At 45.3% G+C, this 24233-nt stretch overlaps 1 protein-coding gene across 3 annotated transcripts in view; it reads right to left on the reverse strand.

Annotated features, from left to right (window-relative positions):
- Positions 1-24233, reverse strand: part of NFIC (nuclear factor I C) — a 179951-nt gene that overhangs the window by 94832 nt on the left and 60886 nt on the right. For all 3 annotated transcript variants that reach the window (XM_081959272.1, XM_081959273.1, XM_081959271.1), the window contains exon 2: positions 8689-9220. In XM_081959272.1, coding sequence (XP_081815398.1) covers positions 8689-9220 — 532 coding nt within the window. The remainder of the gene's footprint in view (positions 1-8688; positions 9221-24233) is intronic.

Below are 24233 nucleotides of genomic sequence, written 5' to 3' on the forward strand. Positions count from 1 at the left end.
TGTTGCAAAAGAACTTCGCACAAAGCATCACTGCATTGTTAGCGCAAAAGCATCAGGCAAAAGGTTCGCAGCCGACTGAAACACTGTGACTCCAGCAGTGTCAATTTTTACACTCGGGTAAAGAGCCGGAGAGTTCCAAAACAATTCAGGCAGTCCTCGACTTACAACACTTCGCTTAGTGGCCGTTCGAAGTGACACTGAAAAAAGCTTGACTTACGACCATTTTTCGCACTTATGATCACTGTAGCATCCACATGGCCATGTGATTTACATTCAGATGTTTGACAACTGACCAGTGGTGGGGTTGCAGGTGGTACGCCCCAGTATGGGCGTACCTGAGCCTGCCTGGAGCAACGGATACCGTTCCGGTACGGTGCTCCAGAGGGCCCGCTCCTTACCGGTCTTTTAAGTCTTCGGCGCTTCCGTGCACGGCACGTATAGTGCCTGCGTGTCGCTCCGTTGAGCAGCTGGAGTGTCACGGAGGCTCGCGGGGGTACTAAGATGCGTGCCGGTTGGAACAGGATCCGGAACCCACCACTGCAACTGACTCACATTTATGACAGTTGCAGTGTTCCGGGGGGTCCTGTAAATCATCTTTTGCAACCTTCTGACAAGCAAAGTCAATGGGGGAAACAGATTAGCAATCGTGTTACTAATTTGACAACAGCAGTGATTCACTGAACAAATTTGGCATGAAAAGTTGCAAAGCAAGCCATTGCTAAGTGCCGCATGCGAAGCGAACCTGTTCCCTGAATCCCTGCAGTCGTTAAGTGAATCACAGAGCTATTAAAGGAATCAAGCTTCCTCCGTTGACAATGCCATTTGTCAGGTGCCTGAATTTTTGATCTCACAGAGATACTGACGGTCACGAGCGCAAGTTAGACTTTTTCAATGCCGTTGTAAGTTTGGAACCGTCTCTAGGTGGATGGGTGTACATGTAGCCCTCAGCTTACGACCACAACCGAGCCCAAGATTTATGTTGCTATGTGAGAAATTGGTTAAGTGAGTTTTGCTCCATTTTACAACTTACGACCAGCAAATTTAATTAAAAGACAGAAGCTTTCTCAAAATGTTTGCCACCACAGACCCACACAGCAATCTTCCCACAGCCTACCTTAAATAATACCAAGGATCCACCTTAAATAATAGGGAGGGGGAGGGAGAGAAAACTCAGCCACAACTCTGCTCAGCCTAGAGAAAGTGACAGCTCCTAGAAAGCTTATCAGCCGCCCATTTACTACCAATTAGAGGGATCAGGTGATTTCAAGGCTCCTTGCAGACCCCCACAAGGGGGGTCAAGGTCAGGAGGCAGCCTAGAAGGGAAAAAGCTTGCAAGGCCCCAACAAGCCAATGACCTCCCAACGCTGTATAAAAATAAAGCAGAAAAGAGGCAGGGTTTCCCTCCTCTCTCCTTTTCTTCCCTTTAAAAGTGATTGCTCCTCTTCCTTTATAGATGTTGTGCCAGTGATGGGGTGGGATGTGGGGGGGGGGGGGGAAGGCAAGAAAAGGAAACCCTGCGGTCTCCTTCATTCCGTCCCCCAGATGTTGCAGAGACTTCTGAAATGTCGTTTGAAGAGAAAGCAGGCAGGGAAGTGGCATTCCAAACCACCACAACAGCCACCACAAGGTCAAACTTTCCCAACCTCCGGGCTCCCCAGATAGGCTAGAGAGCAACGCCCATCAGTCTCAGGCAGCATTTTGGTTGGCAGGAGAAGATTAGGAATGCTGGATTGAGTAGCCCAGCCCAATTATTGGAGGAACTTTGGGGAGTTCACTGGGTGAAGCAGTTTTTATACTTCCAGTGCCTTAGAGCAGAGGTCTTCCGTGGATCAGAAGGGCTTTGCTTTCTCTCCCCCTCCCCGAGCTTCCAACCTTGTGTACAAAGAGCTATGCATGCCCTTGTAGACCGGCTTCGAGATGATTTTTGTTGACTGCTAATACGGATTGCATATTATTATTTTTTTGTAGGAAATGCACTTTTGAAGAGGAGGGAGAGGAGGAAAGTAACGGGAGGGTGGAGGGTGGATAAGGAAGGTAAATCTAGAGCAGGGGTCTCCAACGGTGGCAACGGTTGGCACAGTTGAATTCTGGGAGTTGGTCCACAAGCCTTAAAAGTTACCAGATTTGGGGACCCCTGCCTTAGGAGCACTCAGCTTCCTCCTGTAATGTGAGAGACTATTTGTCCTTTCACCCCAATCAGATGGTCCAGTTTTTTTTTTTTTTTTCAAGAAGTTTTATTGGTTTTTTTTAAAAACATTTATGCGGAAAAGGGTAAGTGGAATAGTTACAAATTTTGGCAGTTGCAAGTATGGCAGACGCCCCCTCCCTCCAGACTCCTAGGTTACATCAAAATATCAAACCTTATTACATAGTCATAAAAAAAATCAGCATATTAATTCTAGAAAAAATACTTTTCAATCAGTTTATATAATTATAATATATAGTCTAGTTGTAAATTCATTAATACTTTCGGTCTGTTTATAACATTGTGGTTTTCTTATTTATTTTTGTGATCTGAGCTTTCTTGGTGTTGCCCCTTCACCCCCCGCTGGCAGAGCTCCGGCCCCTCCCGTGTCCTGTATAACCGTTGTAGTGTCATCTGTTTTTTCTAGGTTCGCTTTGTTTTTTTCCATAAAGGCCTGTGCCTCTATGGGTGTGTTGATTCTGATTCTTGTCTCCTCCCAGAATATCAGCATACCTTCAGGCATCAACCATCTAAACCACACCCCCTTCTGGTATAATTTATTCGCCAATTGCGAATAACTTTTCCTTTTTTCCCTAATTTTTTTGGGAATCTGCTTTAGAATGGTTATCTCCCTATCGTGGTATGTCAGTGTTTGCCCCCTTTGTACACCCAGAATTTCATCTCTTGTGGTTTTCCTAAGAAATTTAATATGAACCTCCCTGGGTACATTATGTGTTCTGGCATATGCTGAATTCACTCTATAAGCTAGATCTATCTCCCATTCCATCTGCTGTTTATCTTTGTGTATGTATTCAGCTAGAATGTTAGTCATAATGTCCCTTATATTTTCCCCATCTGCTTCTATTACATTTTGAAATCTAAGATAAAAGGACATTCTTTCAAACTCTGCTTTCATTTGTTGGATATCAAGTTCTTTGTTCCCCTTCTGTAAGGCCTCTACCCCCCCCCTCGCCTCCGCCACCCCACCCTCCACAAGGTCCAGTCTCTGTGAGTTCTTAAAGATTTGGGCTTGATTCTGTTTAATTTCATCTTTCATTTCCCTTAACTGTTTCTTAATTTCCTCCTGGCCTTGTAAAATTTGTTGAAGCATTTGTTGGAAGTCTATCTCTGTAGTCTTGGGTTGCATCAATTCTGATATCTTTGACTGTGTAGCTGGACTAGACGTTGCAGACGTTGGAGCAGAAGTAGCAAAGCCAGGCTTTCCAGGAGGTGGTCTTTTTGGAGACATGGTTTATGAAGCAAGGAGATCAGTCAAAGTAGAGACTGGGCAGCTGGAGAGGTAGAGCAGGCAGGCGAATTCAGAAGGCAGAGGATCCAAACAGATGGGGATTTCTTTAGTCACTCTAGCAGTAGATGAAAGTTTTTTTTCTCCAAAGAGTTCAAAAAGTAGCAATCCACAAGAAATTCCTCTGGGTGACTCGGAGACAAAGACCGGAAGCCTGAATTTTAAAGGTGGAGTCAGGTTTCACAGTTCATGAAGACAACGGAAGTGTGCCATCTTGCCCTGCCAGCTTTGGGCTCAGAGGCATAGTAAAATTTTTAAAAGTTCAAAAAGTTCTCAGTTCATCCATTAGTTCTGGAGCTAGGTCGAATGAAAATCACTTTTATAGGGGTGAGGCATCATTAGTTGGCTCTCCCCCCTCCTCCTCTCTGGGGATGGAAGGAAAGACTTTTCAAGCCGCTTGTCCGAGGGAGGGGGGGAAATCCCCCTCCCTCTAGCCGCACCTCCAGCAGGGATCCGAAAGTTTAACTTTTTAAAAGTGCTGAAAAGTTCATCAATTCAAAAGCGAAGGAATGCAGAAAGGAAGCCTCTCACCATACTGCCGCTGCTTCGTTCGGAAGTGTGTTCTCCGATCGGCATGGGGCGAGACGCGTGCGCACGCACGTCCTCCAAAACTGCTCCCCGATGCCTAGAACGAAGCGGAGGAGCCCCCGCCAGCCGCCGCCGACGCCAGGACCCTCCGCGAGCCGTTCCTTCGGCAAGACGCCCCTCCAAGGCGTCTTGTGCCCCCCCAGAAGCGGGGGAAGCCCACCGGGAGAGCTGGAGCAGGCAGCGATCTGCCTGTCGCCGTAGCCGCCGGAACCGGAAGTCCCAGATGGTCCAGTTTTGATCGACCAGGATATAGAAAAGACATTGAAACTCTAGAAAGAGTGCAGAGAAGAGCAACAGAGATGATTAGAGGACTAGAGGCTAAAACATATGAAGAACGGTTGCAGGAACTGGGTATGTCTAGTTTAATGAAAAGAAGGACTAGGGGTGACATGATAGCAGTGCCCCAATATCTGATGGGCTGCCACAAAGATGCACCTGAAGGCATGACAAGAAGCAAAGGATGAAAACTAATCAAGATGAGACGGAGCCTAGAACTAAGGAGACATTTCCTGACAGAACAATGAATCAGTGGAACGACTTGCCTCCAGAAGTTGTGAATGCTCCACTGGAGATTTCTAAGAAGAGATTGGACCAATATTTGGGCTGGTTGAAAAAGACCATCATCCAGCCCCAAAAGGAATAGAAAGACCCAAGAACCTGTCTATCATCAATCAGCACCTAGATCAGCAGAGATTAACTCCAAGGTTAGCATCAGACCAACAATCAAGTAAACAATGCAGGAACTGGGTATGTCTAGTTTAATGAATAGAAGGACTAGGGGAGACAGGATAGCAGTGTTCCAATATCTCAGAGGTTGCCACAAAGAAGAGGTAGTCAAACTATTCTCCAAGGCACCTGAGGGTAGAACAAGAAGCAATGGGTGGAAACTAATCAAGGAGAGAAGCAACTTAGAACTGAGGAGAAATTTCCTGACAGTGAGAACAATTAATCAGTGGAACAGAAGTTGCCTCCAGAAGTTGTGAATGCCCCAACACTGCAAGTCTTTAAGAAGATGTTGGATAGCCATTTGTCTGGAATGGTATAGGGTTTCCTGCCTAGGTAGGGGGTTACATTGCATTGTATTGTAATACCCCAATCAAGAAACTGCCAACAGTAAACAGCCCAACCAACACAGATAGGCAAGCTACCAGAATATAAACTGACAGCAAACTACACTCCTCGCTAGCACTGATGATGTTGCATAGTTTAGGTAATGAAACGTCTGTAAGAAAACAAGCAAGGTCAGAGAGCGCCAAAGACCCCTCATGCCAATCCTGAGGTACAAATATTCTCCATTATGACTGGGACAAATATCTGCCTGAAATGATATAAGGCTTGCTGCTTGAGCAGGAGGTTGGACTAGAAGACCTCCAAGGTCCCTTCCCACTCAGTTATTCTGACTCTCCAGGATGCAAAGGGGCTTCTCCTTGACCCCTTTTCACCTGGAGAAATCTGGGGACCAAACCTAAGACCTTGAAGGTAACATAAATTAAGGTAACCCTCATTATTATCCAACCAGAGGACACGTCTATCTTACCTACTAACGAAGTCAGATGGAGGGGTTATTCCCCCCCCCCAAATTGTGATATCCAATGGCATTGGGAGAGTTAAATCCAGCAGGGTTGCAGAAGGAGTATCACAATGCAAGCCCTGCCCCTTTGAAATGATGTATGGACATAAGTGGTGGGGTTTGACACTCCATGATACTTCATTCACCCCCCCCCCCCTTGCTATTTCTGACCACCAATGCCCCCCCCCAAAAAAACACCTGTAGCTGGTAAACAACCTCATTAAGGCTTGAAATGTTGGTTTGCTTCATGCAACAGAATACAAAATAATAGACCTCGAAGGGACCTTAGAGGTCCTTGAGTCCAACCCCCTGCTATGTCAATAAACAAGGCAGAAGAGTTCTTGATGAAAGCAAATGCGAAGTCCAAATTCTAAAGTAAAATGCCTGCTTTTATTTAGAAGACTTTAATGAACTCGGGGGAGGGGAGGGGGGCAGCTGGCTTATAAAACTTTAGATCTGCACTACTTAGATGGTTTTTGCAAGAAACCTTGGTTTTAATTCAGTTATGGCCTTAATGAGTCTCAGGAAGCCAATTTGCATAAGGGCAACTGAAAGGGATTTGATTCCTGACATAAATCCAGTAACTTTCAAATATTCTTACCTTCAGAGACCCAATCCCACAATTAATTATCCACTGCTACAGAATTAATCGCAGCACAAAGTATTCTACAGAAACATTCTCTTAGGAAACTAAGCAGGTATGTTCAATTTCTTCTGCATGTGTCCAAAACACTCTGTAATGCATACAAACCACTGCGCTGGAGTTGCATGTTGTATTATATCCGCTCCCGAAATACCCCAGAAACTATGATAGGCCCCAAGTAAAGGTAAAGGTTCCCCTTGCACATATGTGCTAGTCGTTCCTGACTCTAGGGGGCAGTGTCCATCTCCGTTTCAAAGCCAAAGAGCCAGCGCTGTCCGTAGATGGTCATGTAGCCGGCATGACTAAATGCCAATGGCGCACAGAATGCTGTTACCTTCCCACCAAAGGTGGTCCCTATTTTTCTACTTGCATTTTTACATGCTGCTAGGTTGGCAGAAGCTGGAACAAGTAACGGGAGCTCGCTCTGTTATGCAGCGCTAGGTATTCAAACTGCCAAACTGCCCACCTTTCTGATCAACGAGCTCAGCGTCTTAGCCACTGAGCCATTGCATCCCATCAGGCCCCAAGTACGGTGCTACAAAAGGATATTCACCCAGACAGAAAAGTTTTCCACTGAGGTGCCTTTTACAGGTAGTCCTTGATTTACGACCACAGTTGGGAGCAGAATTTCTGTTGCTAAACAAGGCGGTTGTTAAATGAGCCATGTCTGATTTTACAACCTTTTTTTGTCCCACTTCTTAAGCAAATCATTGCAATTAAGTGAGTCATTTGGCAGTTAAGGGAAACTGGTGTCCGTCCGTCCCCCTCCAAATTGACTTTGCTTGTCAGAACCTGGGAAGGTCCCAAATGCTTGTAAGTCAAGGACTATCTGTAAAAGGCCACCAACAGAATAGAAAGCAAAGGACCGCAACTGTATTTCATACTCAGTAAGAGACACAACCACTAAACATGACACTTCTTTCTGTAACAATCATGGCTTAATTGCCATTGTCTTCCATTAAAAGAACCTTGCTGGCTTAGACTACTGAACCCATCTGCTGCTTCTAACCAGGGATCCATGTGGTGCCACGTGCAGACCCCGAAAAGGGACACAAAACCATCTTCTCTGGATAAGCTTCTTCTGAGTTTCTTAATTTCTTATTCAGCAGCAGACTATCTCTGAACCAAAAAACTCCATTACCAATTTTCATGGCTAATGACAGGATGATAACTAGACTTACCGTGTTTTCCCGAAAATAAGACAGGGTTCTTATTTTCTTTTGACCCCTGAAATAAGCGCTTGGCCTTATTTTCGGGGAGGTCTTATTATTTTTGAGGCTCAGGAGGCAGTGAGTGTGGTCACCTCATGGCTGCTGCTGTGTTGCAATATTTTCAGAGAGGGCTTATTTTTGGGGGAGGGCTTATTTTAGCGCATGTGCTCAAAAGCCTGATTAGGCTTATTCTCCGGGGAGGTCTTATTTTCAAGGAAACAGGGTAGATTTGACTCATGACTCATGAAACCAAACCTCTTGCATTTCACAATGTCAACTACATTCTTCCAGGCCTCATAGAACATTACAGGACTGCCTTGGTATACAGGCAGTCCTTGAATTCCCACCTTTCATTTAGTGACTGTTCAAAGTTACAACAGCTCTGAAAAATGTAACATGACTGTTTCTCCCACTTGTGACCGAACATAAATTTTGAGCTCAACTGTGATCGTAAGCCGAGGATGACCTATAGCTCTAGTGTCCTGTCCTCTGAATCAGTAAGTTTCCTTCCGCATCTGTCAAGCACCAGGAAAATCAGGAGATTCAAACAGTTCAAATGAGTATATTTACTGCAAGCTTAAGCTCTCTACAATGATCTGAGCTATAGGCAGTCCTCAACTTATGACCACAATTGAGCCCAAACTTTATGCTAAGTGAGAAATTTATTTTGCCCCATTTTATGACCTTTTTATGTGCCACATTTGTTAAGTGAATCGTTGCAGTTGTTACAATTAGTAACACGGTTGTTAAGTGAATCAGGCTTCCCCATTGACTTCGCTTGTCAGATGGCTGCAAAAGGGGAGCACATGAGCCCAGGACACTGCAGCCATCATAAATATGAACCAGTTGTCAAACATCCAAATTATCATGGGGATGCTACAATGGTCGTAAGTGTGAAAAATGGTCATAAGTCACTTTTTTCAGTAGGGCTGTAACTTCAAACAGTCACTAAATGAGCTGTTGTAAGTCGAGAACTACCTGTACTAACTGCCAAGGAAAATGAGCAGGAATTAAGAAGGTATTCAAAGTGGGCTAGAGTTAGATCTCTTGTGGGCGCACAGAGACTCATGACTGATAATGCGTTTGACCGCCCCATCAGGTTCCTACAATATCATAGCTAAGGACTGAGAAAAACTCCTTCCTGAATAGGCCCCATCATAGGTAACAACCAGCTTGATAGCCTACCTCTCTCGCGGACAAAATATGCCAGGTAGAGGTCAAGCTCCTTGACCGAGACACTGATGTGGTGTGGCTGGACACAGAGGACAGGGTTGCTGCACTGTGTGGCCTTGACAAGGCGTTCCCCATCGGTGCTCTCCAGGGGGATTCCTTTGAAGAGGATCACCATGACGAGGTCGAGACGCCAGACTTTGTCAGCCTGGCGGAGACAGTCGATTCGGCGCATTTTGCCCTTCTGATCGGGGTTGGAGAGGACGCAGCACGAGGGCTTCTTCCCCGTGATGGAGAGCACAAAGTCCTCCCGGTACTCGGGACGGATGTCCTTGCGCAGCTTGGCCAGCAAGCGCGAAGCCCACTTCTGTTTCACTTCCGGTTTCTCGTTGAGCAGCTCGTCTTTCACAGCCCGCTCCTCATCTTTCGTCATCCGTTTCTCGTGTTTCTTGAAGTACTTGCGCTTCCGGGCCTGGAGGTTGAACCAGGTGTAGGCGAAGGCCCGGACATGAGGGAGGAGGGCCTCAATGAAAGGATGGAATTCATCCTGAAGGTAAGGAATTAAGAAAAAAGAAAGAAATAGTGGTCAGGCATAAGCTGTGCTTGGAAACATTGCTCTATTCCTATCAAGCTAACAAAAGGACGTGGGTTGGATTGCCAGGTTCACAGAAACCTGCCTGATTTTAGAATCAAGACACCTGAGGCCCTACTCTTCATCTTGTCACTTTACAGATAGTCCTCGACTTGTGATTGGTCGCTTAACAACTGTTTGAAGTTCTAACAAACCTATTTATGGGGGTATTTATGACGTGGATTTGAAGTTCTGATTGTCACCCCTCCCTCCGTGATCACATGTCCGGACATAGAGTGCTCAACCACTTGATCACGGAGGCAACGAGCCGTGATGGCACTGGGGTTAAAATCAGAGGTGAAATCCAACAGGTTCTGACAGGTTCTGGAGAACCGGTAGTGGAAATTTTGAGTAGTTCGGAGAACCGGCAAATACCACCTCTGGCTGGCCCCAGAGTGGGATGGGAATGGAGATTTTGCAATATCCTTCCCCTGCCACACCCACCAAGCCACGCCCACAGAACCAGTAATTTAAAAAAATGAATTTCACCACTGGCTAAAATGCAATCTTGCCCTCTGCCCACTGCCAAGAGTTCGAGACTAACTTGCTCAAGGTTGACTCAGCCTTCCATCCTCCCGAAGTGGGTAAAATGAGGACCCAGATTGTTGGGGGCGATAGGCTGACTCTGTAAACCACTTAGAGCAGGGGTGTCCAAACTTGGGAACTTTAAGACTTGTGGACTTCAACTCCCAGAATTCCCCAGCCAGCATGGCTGGCTGGGGAATTCTGGGAGTTGAAGTCCACAAGTCTTAAAGTTCCCAAGTTTGGACACCCCTGACTTAGAGCGAGCTGTGAAGCACTGTGAAGCGGTATATAAGTCTAAGTGCTATTGCTATTGCTCCAGAACACTGAAAGCCATACGCGAACTCTTTCAGGGCTGAAGCCAGGCCTACTCACCTATTTATAGAAGGAAATGTCAATGCCTGCATCAAAGCCCAAGGATGTTTCTCTAAAAGTTTTCACCACCAGGCATTCCTGGGAATATTATCCCCACTTGGTCTTATTATTCATTTCATTAAATTTGACTAAAATGTTTTGATGCCTGTGCAATTGAATGCCAGTAACAGCAACAGTAGCCACACCAGTCCTTGACTTGCGACCACAATTGGGACCAGAATTCCCATTGCCTAGCAAGTTGATTGTTAAGTGAGTCACACTATTTTACCTTTTTTTTGGCATGGTTATTAAGTGAATCATTGCAGTTGTTAATTGAACCAAGGGGTCATTAAGCGAATCCAGTATTCCCCATTGACTTTGCTTGTTGGAAAGCAACAGGGAAGGTCACAAATAATGACCACATGACCCCAGGACACTGCAACCATCATAAATGCATGCCAGTTGCTAAGGGCCCAAATTTAGATTATATGATCATGGGCAGGCAGTGATGGACATAAGTATGAGGACCATTCATAACTCACTTTTTAAACTTTGAACAGTCACTCAATGAATGGTTATAAGTCTACTGTACAGGTATACTGTACAATAGTAAATATTTTTGAATATTTTTCTTATCATAAAAACCACCTGATGTTCCATACTATCTTTCCTTCATGGAATTCAGTATATTATAACCAGGAGTGTGTTGCTGCTGGTTTTACTACCAGTTCATTTTGCACGCGTTTTGCACATGCACAGAACAATTTACAGTGAACTGGGCACGCGCGGTCACTACAAAACAATATGGCGGCGACATCAGAACCGGCGAGGCAACCGGTTCGGGGGCGTGGCAAGCCCGGGTCGCTGCCGGTTCTGCGACCCAGGGAAAAATACCACTACCGGTTCAGCCGAACTGATTAAAACGCTATGTTTCATACAAGCACAGAGGGCAAATTGCTCTATTTTCTTTTAAGGAAAATCTGCCTCAGGAGGCTTCGCAGTTGAACAGGTACCGCCTGTCAGCCATTTCTCCAGCTTGAGCAGAGACATTGTCTGTCACCCATAATACCCTGAGGAGTCGATGGGTGATGGATTCCATTTGCAGGAACAAAGATACCTGTGCTTGGACACCAGGTTATCTCTGTCCGAAGAGAAGAGGGGACACAATGCGCCAGATTCAGGGCTACCAGCAAAAATTCAAGCTAGCTATAAGTAGGTCTAGAAAAGGGTGTCCAACCTTGGCAGCTTTGAGCTTCAACTCCCAGAATTCCCAGCTGGCTGGAGAATTCTGGGAGTTGAGGTCCACAGGTTTTCAAGTTGCCAAGGTTGGACACATTAGTCTAGAACAGTGATGGCGAACTTATGGCACGCGTGCCACAGGTGGCATGCGGAGCCGCATGTGCACGCTGACCAGCTTTCACCCATTGTTAAAGCCATTTTTCGCCCTCCCCAGGCTCCAGAGGCTTTATAGGAGCCTGTGGAGGGCAAAAAGAGCCTCCCCCTCCCTCCGGAGGCTTCATGAGCTTCCCTGAAGCCTCCAGAGCACAAAAAACCAGCCCTACGGGCAAACCAGAACTTCAGGAATGGACTTCCGGTTTGCTTGGAGGTTCGTTTTGACTGCTCCGGAGGCTTCAGGGAAGCGTCTTGAAGGTCCCTGAAGCCTCTGGAGGGCTTCCGGGGGGGAGGGAGGCTGTTTTCACCCTCCCCAGGTTCCTATAAAGCCTCTAGAGCCTGGGGAGGGCAAAAAAAGCATGCAAAAAATGGGGGGTCACGCCTGTAGTGTGCGCATGTGCACTGGGGGGGTGTTGCGCATTGCATTATGGGTGCGGCACGCCTGCACACGACCCCTCTGTGCTCCCCCCACTTTTGGCACACGAGCCAAAAAAGGTTCTTCATCGCTGGTCTAGAAGAAGGGGAATCAGAGATGGGTTGCTCCTGGTTCGGCCCGGATCAGCCGAACCGATCATGGCGGCAGCAGGAGGCTCCACCCACACCTGGACACTTCTACACATGCACAGAAGCGCGCATGAGAACATGAGCAAACTGGTAGTAAACCGGTTAGCAACCCATCACTGAGGGACTGCCCCTGTCAGCATCTGCCCCGATCTCCACAAGGTTGAAACCCAGGAAGAGGTGGATTCTCCAGCTTTTGGCTTCAGCCAAGCTTCTTGGCCGTTGTCCCAGGTGCTTTGCTTCAACTGAAGAAACAGAGATTTCCCCAGTGAGCCTTCCAACCCCAACGAGAGAGGATAGTTAAGAGTTTCCTTTCAGGAAAAGGGAAAGGAAACGAAATGGGCTGCTTAATTTCACAACAAATCTGAGCTGGAAGGTCTGACTAAGGAGCAGCTGAAAAGACAAACAACACTGTCAAAAAAAAAAACTGATTTCAGAGAAAAGCGATGGGAGGAAAGGGAACCACCTCATGCTGGGCACAGGGGCATTCAAACACACACACACACACACACACACACACACACAGGGAGGGAGATAGGCAGCCTCATGGAGTCTGCATGAAGTTCACATTGGAGGTGGCTGCTAGATTGATGCTAGAGTATATCTCCTCCCCCTTTTGCTTTCTGCTCTCCACCTGTCCAACTTTTAGGTCATCATATTGATGTATTTGTTATCATTGTGTTCCTTTGCCATTACTTATTTATAAAAATTTATTTGCCACCCATTTCGTATCCTCTCAGCCATTCTTTTATTCTTTGTTTTATTGTTCCGTTGTTTTACTTCTGTTTACACACCCTTTTCGTTTTTCTTCCTTTTTATTATTGTAAGCCGTCTAGAGTAGCTCTATGGTGAGACAGGTGGCAGATAAATTTAACAAAGAAACAAACAAATAATAATAATAAAAGGAGGAGGAGGAGGAGGAGGAGGAGGAGAAAGAAGGAGAAGCAGAAAGAAGGAGAACGGAGGAGGAGAGGAAGAGGAAGGAGGTGGAGGAGGAGGAGGAGAAGACAAGTAGAGAGGACAGAAGTACCACATCTCTTGTAAGTACACCACACAACACTCGGGTGTCTCCTAAGGGCTGTTTATCACCATAGAAAGGGTCCTTGCTGGATGGAGTGAAGCATTCATGGGAGATTGGATAGACAAGTTAAACAGGTTACAAAGACCCCTATACAACAACACATCTCTATGCCAAAAATGGCAGACAGGGAATTATGGCTTGCTTAGTGGAGCACTGAGTGGATGTGACATAGTACGCCAGGGCGACTTACATCCACTTGTTTAGTGATTGTTCAAAGTTACAATGGCACTAACAAAAGTGATATATGACCGTTTTTCTTACAAACGTTGCAACATCCCCATGATTATGTGATCAAAATTCAACTGGCATGTATTTATGACGATTGCAGTGTCCCAGGGTCATGTGATCACCTTTTGGGACCTCCTGACAAGCAAAATCAATGGGGAAGCTCCTGTACCTGGATTGACCATAATCAATCTGGAGCCCTTTCCCAACTGAACCAAGAGCTATCAATGATCAAACCTGGGACCCAGTGCAGGGGCGAAATGCTACCGGTTCGGACCGGTTCATCCGAACCGGTAGCCAAGATGCCAGCTGTTCGCCCGAATCGGTAGTAAAAAAAAATGCTACAGGTTTGGGTGAACCGGTTTTTCCGATGATCAGCTGTGTAGCACGATTTATATTAGTTATAAAGCAGGATTTCCTGCTTTCTAGCTAACCTAAATCGCGTGGCACAGCGGTTTCCCCCCTTCGATGTTCGCTTACTCGCCAGCCGTGCTTGATAGCAGACTCCGCCCACCCGCCCGGACGTCATTTTGACGCTTTGCACATGTGTGGAAGGTGCATGCGCGCTCAAATTGCTACTGAACCGGTAGCAAAGATAAGTGGATTTCACCCCTGGATGAGTGTGTAAGGCAAATCAAGGCCTCCCCAAACCTCTGTAGCCCTGTTTTACTTGGTTAAAATGCTTGGTTTTGCTCAGATACAACAATGTTATATATTTAAAAGTTTATTCACAAGATTAAAAGTATGCCCTTTGACAGGCTATGTAGCTCTCTTGTGTTCCTGCACCACACCCAACCCTGCCCTCCCTTATAGCAAAGGATGAACTTCTACAGTAGGAAGCCCGTTGCCCTAAGTTGCTCCTAGTATGATTTACAACTAGGTCATTCTGTTTAAATCATGGTGAGAGACCATGTGAGTACAGCGGTTTTAGCGTGACAGATATTAATTTCCAACACATACAAGATGGTATGATAACGTTGGGAAATTGTGCCATGCCTCAGCATCTATATACAACTATAGTTCTCATTGTGATTATCTGTTACCCAATTTATGCTATCATGTTAGCCGACACGCGTTATTTTTTGCAACAATTTTTGAATCAAAGTACCTAAAATCCGCTAACTTAAAGAACGTGTAAAACAAATGTGGAACTGAAACTTCCATGATATTCAGACCAGTTTTATTGACAAAGCGGTGGAATTGATGAAGCCCTGTGATCAAGGTATACATTCTTCTGAGATGATCACAGGACTCTCCTACATTGGGATTAAAAAAAAATACGGCCAGCTAAAAATTAATGTTCACTCTGATCATATCAGACTGCGCTACTTTTCTCTCAAAGGATGATCCAATGGGTATATATATATGACTAAAAACTCTTGTGTCTATAACCCTTAACTGGACAAAACTCTGAATTGTGAGGCAACAATTTTTGAACCAAGGTACCGCAAATGGGTGAATTTACAGAATGCAACCAAAATCTGGGACCCGTTACCCCAGTGGGATTGAAATTTGACAAATTTGTGGGTGCTTTAGTGTCACTGTGCAGTTGGGCCACTGGTTAACCCTCCAGAGGCCCAGTAGACCAACCCTTAGAAGATATAGAATAACAGAGTTGGGAGGGACCTTGGAGGTCTTCTAGTCCAACCCCCTGCTTAGGCAGGAAACCCTAAACCACTTCAGACAAATGGTTATCCAACATCTTCTTAGAAACAACCAGTGTTGGAGCATTTACAACTTCTGGAGGCAAGTTGTTCTGCTGATTAATTGTTCTGTCAGGAAATTTCTCCTTAGTTCTAAGTTGCTTCTCCCCTTGATTAGTTTCCACCCATTGCTTCTTGTCCTGCCCTCAGGTGCTTTGGTGAATAGCCTGACTCCCTCTTCTTTGTGGCAACCCCTGAGATATTGGAACACCTTCCTGGCTTGCTGAAGATCAGGTAGACCGGTCCCATCCTAGTCTTCCAGAGGCTACATAGACCATTTCTACCCTTAAGGTAACAAGATAAGGAAATCTCTCCCTTTGGTTATTTAGAATGATTCTAAAGCCAAAGGATTCAGAGTTTAAGCAGAGTCTTTTTGAAGTTTCTCCAAGTGAACAGATAATCAAAAAGCAATGGTATCAGGAGAGAGGACATTCCTGCTGCTGTTACTTAAAATCTGAATCTCCTTTTGAACTCTTGAAGGCATTCCACCAACAGCCAGCATTACCACTCCATCCCAGTGCCAAAATGATTTGGCCTCTGAAAAGAGTTACTTGGCACGGCTGGCTTCCTCACACAACTGGAGATAGCAATCAAAGGTCAACGTGACCCTGCTTTCCGCACTGAAAATCTACTGCTTATTTAAGTTGTACAACATCAATAGAGCTAGGATTAATTTTATAAAAAAAAAACCATTCTGAGATACAAATGTAAGAAAACCTCCCTCTCCACCAGGCCTCCTTGTTTCAGGAGTAATATTAATGTAACAAAGGTTGAGAAGAAATGTTTTATTAAAACAATTTCCACTCTCTGGATCCTTGTTTTCCAAACTTGGCAACTTTAAGATATGCGGACCTCAACTCCCAGAATTCCCCAGCCACCATAAGCATTCTGGGGGTTGAAGTCCACACGTTATAGTTGCCCAGTTTGAAAACCGTTTTAAATAGAAATGCCAAGCCATGGACTGAATGAGGTCCCAAAGGAGATTGCATCACTGAATTTTGGCTGCAAAGTGGCCAAAACAGAACACCATGTTTTGCTTTTCAAAAATTAAAGGTGGGGATGGAAATATCTGGGAGATTTCTCACTTCCACTGCAAATCTTTTTTTTAAAAATTCACTGAAAATTGGAGGCCAAAATTCTGGCACTTGAAAGTTTCCTTCTGCCTTCTGAAATTTGGGAAGCAGAGTTAGTTACAACCACCAGCCCCTCAGCTGTTTTCCATTGCTGACTTATTCCAACTTTAAAATATTAATGTAACCACACTAACCAAAATTGAATTTTGCAAAAGGGCTGGATTATATAAATTAAATGAAACATGAATTTTTCATTTCCAGTAATCTCTGGTTAGGTTCTTTCAAACGGCAGGAAAGGGCTGATAGACTCATCTCACAATTCCTGTAACAGACGTACGGTGTACGGTGCACAAATGTAGGCAATGGTTGTTGAGTAATTTTTTTTTTTTAAGTCTCTTTTAAGAAGGCAAACCTGAAAGAAGAAAGCATACAAGCCAATGTTTTCTCAGACGTGGCCACTTTAAGATGCATGGACTTCAATTCCAGAACTGAATTCTGGGACCTGAAGTCCACACATCATAAAGTTGCCAAGTTTGAGAAATGTTGATTAACCAAAAGCAATCAAAATGTTTAGTAGCTTCTCCTTACTGTCTGAGATTTTAACAGTGGAATAACACTATGTGAAACTAGTTATTTGCGGGATCGTATCCTGCCCCATACATCCCTTCGGCCGATTCGCTCTCAGAGAGGGACTCCTCCGGGTGCCGTCCACTAGGCAATGCCAGCGGGCGACGCCCAGGAGTAGGGCCTTCTCTGTGATGGGCACGACCCTCTGGAATGACCTCCCCCCAGATATCAGGACTATCACCGACCTCCGCTCCTTCCGTAAGAAACTAAAGACCCACTTGTTCAATCTAGCCGGCCTGGCCTAATTCCTAATTCCCAATTTTAGTTCCTCAGCCTGCATTTTTTAAATTTTCTAGGGGTATACTTTTAGTTGTTTTTAATTTAATTTTTAATTTTTACTTTTTGTACAGTTGTATGAGGTTTAATTCGTTTTTAAGGGTATGGGATATTCGTCTTTTGTATTCGTTTTAACGACACACCTGTACACCGCCCCGAGTCCCTTCGGGGAGAGGGGGGGGTCTAGAAATACTGAAATTAAATTAAACCGTGAGCTGTGACGCAGCTTCTATTTCATTGGTCCATCCCTTTTTTCCCCTTTTTTCTTGTTTACATCCAGCCCAGAAACAAGTTTACCAGCAGATTTACAATACAGGTACAGCAGGGGTGTCCAAACTTGGGATGCTGGCTGGGGAATTCTGGGAGTTGAAGTCCACAAGTCTTAAAGTTCCCAAGTTTGGACACCCCTGAGGTACAGCACTGGAAGAAGGGACTGATGACCGTTTTTCACACTTGGCCGTTGCAGCATCCCTATGGCGATGAGTCACGTGATCCAAATTCAGATGCTTGGCAACTTACTCACTTTTATGACGGTTGCAGTATCATGTGATCCAGTGATGGGTTCGGACCGGTTCGGCTGAACCAGTAGTGGTTTGGCGGCCTGGGCCGCTGAAACTGACACCAACCCAGGCCTGCCCCGCCCCCTGAACTGGTTTCTCCGTGTGGCGCCGTAGGCGACGCCATCTTGTTTTTTTGCTTCTGCACATGTGCAGAACAATTTTTATTGCTCTGCACATGTGCACAAGCGAACCAGCAATAGAGACTGCCGGAACCCACCCCTGACATGATCCCCTTTTGCGACCTTCTGACAAGTAAAGTCATTGGGTGAGCCAGATTCACTTAACAACCGTGTTACTAACTTAACAACTGCAATGATTCCCTTAACAACTGTGGCAAGAAAGGTCGTAAAATGGGGCAAAGCTTACTTAACAAATGTCTCACTTAGCAACATAAATTTTGTGACTCAATTGTAAGTCGAGGACTACCTGTACCGCCCCTCCCCCTTTTGTAGTTACACATAGTTCTTCAACTTACAATGATTTATTTAGTGACCATTCAAAGTTACAACAGCACTGTTGTTACACCGGTTAATTAACATAATTAACAAAGTTAATTATGACCAGTCCTCCCACTTAACAACCATAACAGCATCTCCATAGTTACATGGAGAAAATTCAGGCACTTGGCAACCAGCCTGCATTTAAGACAGTTGTAGAGTCCTGGGGTTATGTGATTGTCACTTGTAACCTTCCCAACAGACTTCCAACAGGCAAAGTCAATGGGGGAAGCAGGATTTGCTTAACAACTGCATGATTCACTTAACAACTGGAGTGGTTTGCTTAACAACTGTAGCAGGAAATCGTCATAAAATCCGGCATGATTCACTTAACAACTGCTTTGCTTTGCAACAGAAATTCTGGCCCCAATTGTGGACATAAGTCGAGGACTACTTATATAGTAAATGCGTGATAATAAACACAACAAGAACTCTTGACATCATCTTATAAGGAGATGCATTAATGTTCTTTTTGTATGCCTATTGCCAATCGGGTCCTTCATGCAGTTAAGCAACCTATTGGGGAAAAAAATGAAGGCTTTCATAGCATCCCAAAGCCCAACATGTATTATGGTATCAGCTTTCACAAACTACTCCCAGTGCATTAACCAAGATGGCACAAGACATTTTGTTATTTTTTTGCTCAGTTACCTCTCTGAAAACGCTACCAAAAATAATCTTGATGCATTCGGACCAATGATTGCATCAATGTGTTTTTCTGCTGAATGTTTTATCAATGCCCATTATTTATTTACTTTCTATAGCTATATACGGCTGCCTGAAAGCAATTTCTGGGCAGTTCACAATGCCAAAATAAAAGGACACAATTAAAAACATGATTTTCAAGATATTACACGCAGTGAATGTAGAACAAGGGCCTGTGAAAAATAACTTGATAGGAGCCCCAAAAAAGGAAAAGATCTGATTTTGTTCACACGTTGTACTAAGACCAGTGGTTTAGGTTGGTGGTGGCTTAATGTATGGTATGTGCTGGGCAGGAGATGGAATTTTAATTCTTCACTTTCCAGAGAACTAAAGGATGGAAATGACTCCAAAACAGGTAGCAGCTATCTATCTTCGGCTACCTCAAAAAGCTAAGCAGGGTCGGAGTGATTAGTACCTGGAAGGGAGATGATACCAGTGCTGGAAAGTTTTTTTTTTTAAATGAACACAGCATGAATTACTACTTCTGCATTATCATCAACAATGCTGCACTACAAATCACCAATGTGTCATCAAAGGAGGCTTTCACTCTGATCTACCGTAGTAAGCTTTTTTTTTAAAAGGGTATTTTTGTTGCAGATTTATTTGGGGCAAAAATGACAAAAGAACAAATGCCACAATTAGGAAGCATTTGGTAGTTAACCATGCAGCAATGCAGAATCCCCAATGCACCAATTTGGATGGTTATGAACTAGATCAGGGGTGTCAAACTCAAGGCCAGTGGGCTGAATCCGACCTGCGAGGTGCTTAGATCTGGCCCGAGGGGCCACCCTGGAAACAGTGAAGGACTGGCCCATGGTGCCTTTGTCAGCTAAAACGGGCTCCCAAGCTCCGTTTCCGTCTGTGACGGCCTCCTGCAACCGTCTGCAGGGTTGCAGGAGGCTGTCGCGGCTGGAAACAGAGCTCGGGAGCCTGTTTTCACTGGCAGAGGGTTGCAGGAGGCCATCACAGCCAGAAACGGAGCTCAGGAGCCTGTTTTCACTAGCAGAGCATTCGGGCTGCCACAAGTCAAATTTGCAGATGACACCAAGCTGGCAGGAATAGCCAACACTCCAGAAGACAGGCTAAAGATACAGAAGGATCTTGACAAACTTGAACATTGGGCACTATCTAATAAAATGAAATTCAATGGTGAAAAAAGTAAGGTTCTACATTTAGGCAAGAAAAACGAAATGCACAGGTACTGTATAGGTGGTACCTTGCTCAATAGTAGTAACTGTGAAAGGGATCTTGGAGTCCTAGTGGACAACCATTTAAATATGAGCCAGCCATGTGCAGCAGCTGCCAAAAAAGCCAACACAGTTCTAGGCTGCATCAACAGAGGGATAGAATCAAGATCACGTGAACTGTTAATACCACTTTATAATGCCTTGGTAAGGCCACACTTGGAATACTGAATTCAGTTTTGGTCACCATGATGTAGAAAAGATGTGGAGACTCTAGAAAGAGTGCAGAGAAGAGCAACAAAGATGATTAGAGGACTGGAGACTAAAACATATGAGAAACGGTTGCAGGAACTGGGTATGTTTAGCTTAAGAGAAAGAAGGACTAAGGGAGACATGATAGCAGTGTTCCAATATCTCAGGGGTTGCCACAAAGAAGAGGGAGTCAAACTATTTTCCAAGGCACCTGAGGGTAGAACAAGAAGCAATGGGTGGAAACTAATCAAGGAGAGAAGCAACTTAGAACTGAGGAGAAATTTCCTGACAGTTAGAACAATTAATCAGTGGAACAGCTTGCCTCCAGAAGTTGTGAAAGCCCCAACACTGGAAGTCTTTAAGAAGATGTTGGATAGCCATTTGTCTGAAATGGTATAGGGTTTCCTGCCTAGGCAGGGGGTTGGACTAGAAGACCTCCAAGGTCCCTTCCAACTCTGCTATTGTATTCTATTGTAAGTGCCCCACTCTGGCCACACCTACCCCAGCCCCCTGAGTTCAAACACAACCCTGATGCAGCCCTCAATGAAATCGAGTTTGACACCCCACCCCCCTGAACTAAATCCATTGAGCAAATAGGAGAACAAACGGAAATCACTTCCCTCTTCTGTCACCATTTAGTCTGTTTCTCTTCTTGAGGTTACACTGGATAATCAAACCATCCTGTCTAATCAGCACAAATTCCCGGTTTGGGCATGTCTGTTGCTGCTAAAATAGATTTCATTTTACTCGGTAATATAGGCTTTCTTTGAATTTAAAATAATGATCGTATTTCAGATGTGTCGCCAAGAAAGAACACCATGAAAATACACGGTATGAATTCCGAATGGCTAGGCTGGGGAGAGAAACTCAATTCCAAAATGCACACAAGCTATATAGGCTTCCCAAAAGCATACGCCTTGTAAGAAAATTGGTTAGCTCAAAAAGGTGCTACATAACTCTTGATTTTTCAGCAGCGGCTTCAAACAAAATTCTAACATGGCTCCCTCACTATCAGACGCACTAATAAAGTTTGAAAACTGTTGTCTTTGGACACTAATCCCACCCTTTTTTGGTTCTTGGCAACTTTTCCCACCCTTAATTCAGGCTATTCTCTGGTCAATGTTGGAAAGGTACAGGGTCTGCGGAGCCATTTGTCAGGGCACGCGAGGCATGCGCGCGCTGGCCAGCTGAGTTCAGCCTTTTTTAAAGCCATTTTTCGCCCTCCCCAGGCTCCAGAGGCTTTATAGGAGCCTGGGGAGGGTGAAAAGAGCCTCCCCCGCCCCCTCCGGACGCCCTCCGGAGGTGTCAGGGAAGCCTCCGGACGGTCCCTGAAGCCTTCGGAGCGCTCAAAGCGATCCTCCGAGCAAACCGGAAGTGACTTCCGGTTTGCTCGGAGGGTCGTTTTGAGCGCTCCGAAGGCATCAGAGAAGCCTCCAGACAGTCCCTGAAGCCTTCGAAACGCTTAAAACGACTCTCCGAGCAAACCGGAAATGACTTCCGGTTTGCTCGGAGGATCGTTTTGAGCGCTCCGAAGGCTTCAGGGACTGTCCGGAGGCTTCCCTGACGCCTTCAGAAGGCATCTGGGGGGACAGGAGAGGCTGTTTTCACCCTCCCCAGGCTCCTATGAAGCCTCTGGAGCCTGGGGAGGGCGAAAAAAGCATGTAAAAATGGGAGGGGGGAGCGCCTGTAGTGCGCGCATGCACACTGGGGATCGCGCATTGCATTATGGGTGCGGCACGCCCGCACACGACCCCCCTGCGCTCTGCCTACTTATGGCACGCGAGCCAAAAAAGGTTCGCCATCGCTGGTATAGAGCAATGGTTAGAATGTACAGGTAGTCTTCAACAGTTCATTTAGCGACTGTTCAAAATTGCAACGGCACTGAAAAGAGTGACTTACGACCGTTTTTCATAGTTAACGACCGTTGCAGCGTCCCCATGATTGTGTGATCAAAATTCAGAAGCTTGGCAACCGGTTCATACAAATGACTGTTGCTGTATCCCAAGGTCATGCGATCACATTTTGCAACCTTCTGACAAGCAAAGTCAAAGGGGAAGCCAGATTCATTTAACAACCAGGTTACTAATTTACTAACTGCAATGATTCACTCAACAACTGTGGCAAGAAAGGTTGTAAAATGGAGCAAAACTCACTTAACAAATGTCTCACTTAACAACAGAAAATGTCAGCATAATTTTGTCGTAAGTCAAGGACTACCTCTTGTATTGCAAGCTAATTCTACTGACTGCTGACTGCCAGCACTTTGGCAGTTCGAGTCTCATGGCTGATTCAGCCTCCCATCCTTCTGAGGTGGGTAAAATGAGGACCCAGATTGTTGGGGGCAATAGGCTGACTCTATAAACCGCTTAGAGATGGCTGTAAAGCGGTTTACATGGTACGCCTAAGTGCTATTGTTATTTGAGCAGGGGGTTGGACTAGATGACCTCCAGGGTCTCATCCAAGCCCATCTATGTTCTAAAAGAAGAACCCCCCCCCCAGGTACAAAAAGCTGCGATTTCCACAGGGAGGTCAGAAAAGGACACCATTCCACAAGTACCATGTAAGGTAAGAAGAGGTCAAGCCAGGTGAGGTCTCTGCTGGGAGTAATTCATTAGCCCCAGTGTACATCTGTGTTTGGTCTCGGATAATCCCTGATTGGATTTCAGCCTTACATGACTGTACACACCCACCCTAGTTTTGTGAGCAGCCCCCTCCCTTCCCCCCTTTTAAGCTTTTCCCGGCTTCAGCCTGATGAATGTCCTTGCTTTCTGTGATCCTGGCCAACTGTAAATTGATAATATACCAGTGCAAAAAAAGAAAAAGAAAATAAAACAGTACCAAAGTCCAGACTCCAGATAATCTAGAAACAGGAGCAAAATCTAGGCTGCCAAAATAAAATAAAATAAAATCCCAGCTGGCCTTTGTCAAAAAATCCTAGTCTGTAGCAGGGCAGCATCCACAGTGAAGCAATAATACGGTTAAGCAACATTGCTTAATGTTCATATGGATCTTTTACTTACTGGCTGCTTCGCCACATTTGAGAATAAATCACGCTCGTTTTCTTCATGTTACCAATACGGAGCTGGAGGAGGGGAGGTGGTTTGAAACCATTTTGTAAGTCCGTGGCTGAAGTGAAGTTTGTAACTGGCGTCTTTCTGATCCATCACTCACAACAAAGCTAGGCCAACTCTTCCAGTATAAATGGTTGTATATGTAGGGGATGACTGGCGATATTTCAGATTAAAAATGATCGCGTAAGGCAGTGGGGGTTCCTAAACAGTTTACTACTGGTTCGCTAAGAGCAGGGGTGTCCAAACTTGGGAACTTTAAGACTTGTGGACTTCAACTCCCAGAATTCCCCAGCCAGCATAGAGAACCGGTTCAAGGGTGTGGCAGGCCTACGCCGCTGCTGGTTCCAACGACCCAGGCTGCCATATCACTACCGGTTCGGCAGAACTGCTCCGAAACGGTCGGAACCCAACACTGTCATAAGGCTTTCATAAGGCATGTGTTTCCTAACCTTGGCAATATTAACACAGGTGGACTTCAACTCCCAGAATCCCCCAGAGTTGAAGTCCACCTGTCTTAACCCGCCAAGGTTGAGAAACACTAGCATAAGGATAATATTTGGGGGCAGATATGCAGTAGGCTGGCTTACTACGTTTCAGCAAAATGAAAATAAAGCAGGTTGAAGTTTATATAGCCCTCTTCCCTGGCCTGCACCCAGTTCACACATGTACAAAGATATATTGGCTGTGTGAATGCTGGAACTTGTAACCCAACTGCAGCTGGAAAGTGCCTGGCTCAAAAAAGCTGATGTAAAGACTTTGAGGAAGGAAACGTGGGAGATGGAAAGACCATTAAAAGTCCAGAGTCCAAAACCATCCAAGCGATGGTGATTGATGTTGGTTTCCTGG

This window comes from Natrix helvetica, assembly GCF_964273705.1.
Source record: "Natrix helvetica genome assembly, chromosome: 1".
Lineage (NCBI taxonomy): Eukaryota > Metazoa > Chordata > Lepidosauria > Squamata > Natricidae > Natrix > Natrix helvetica.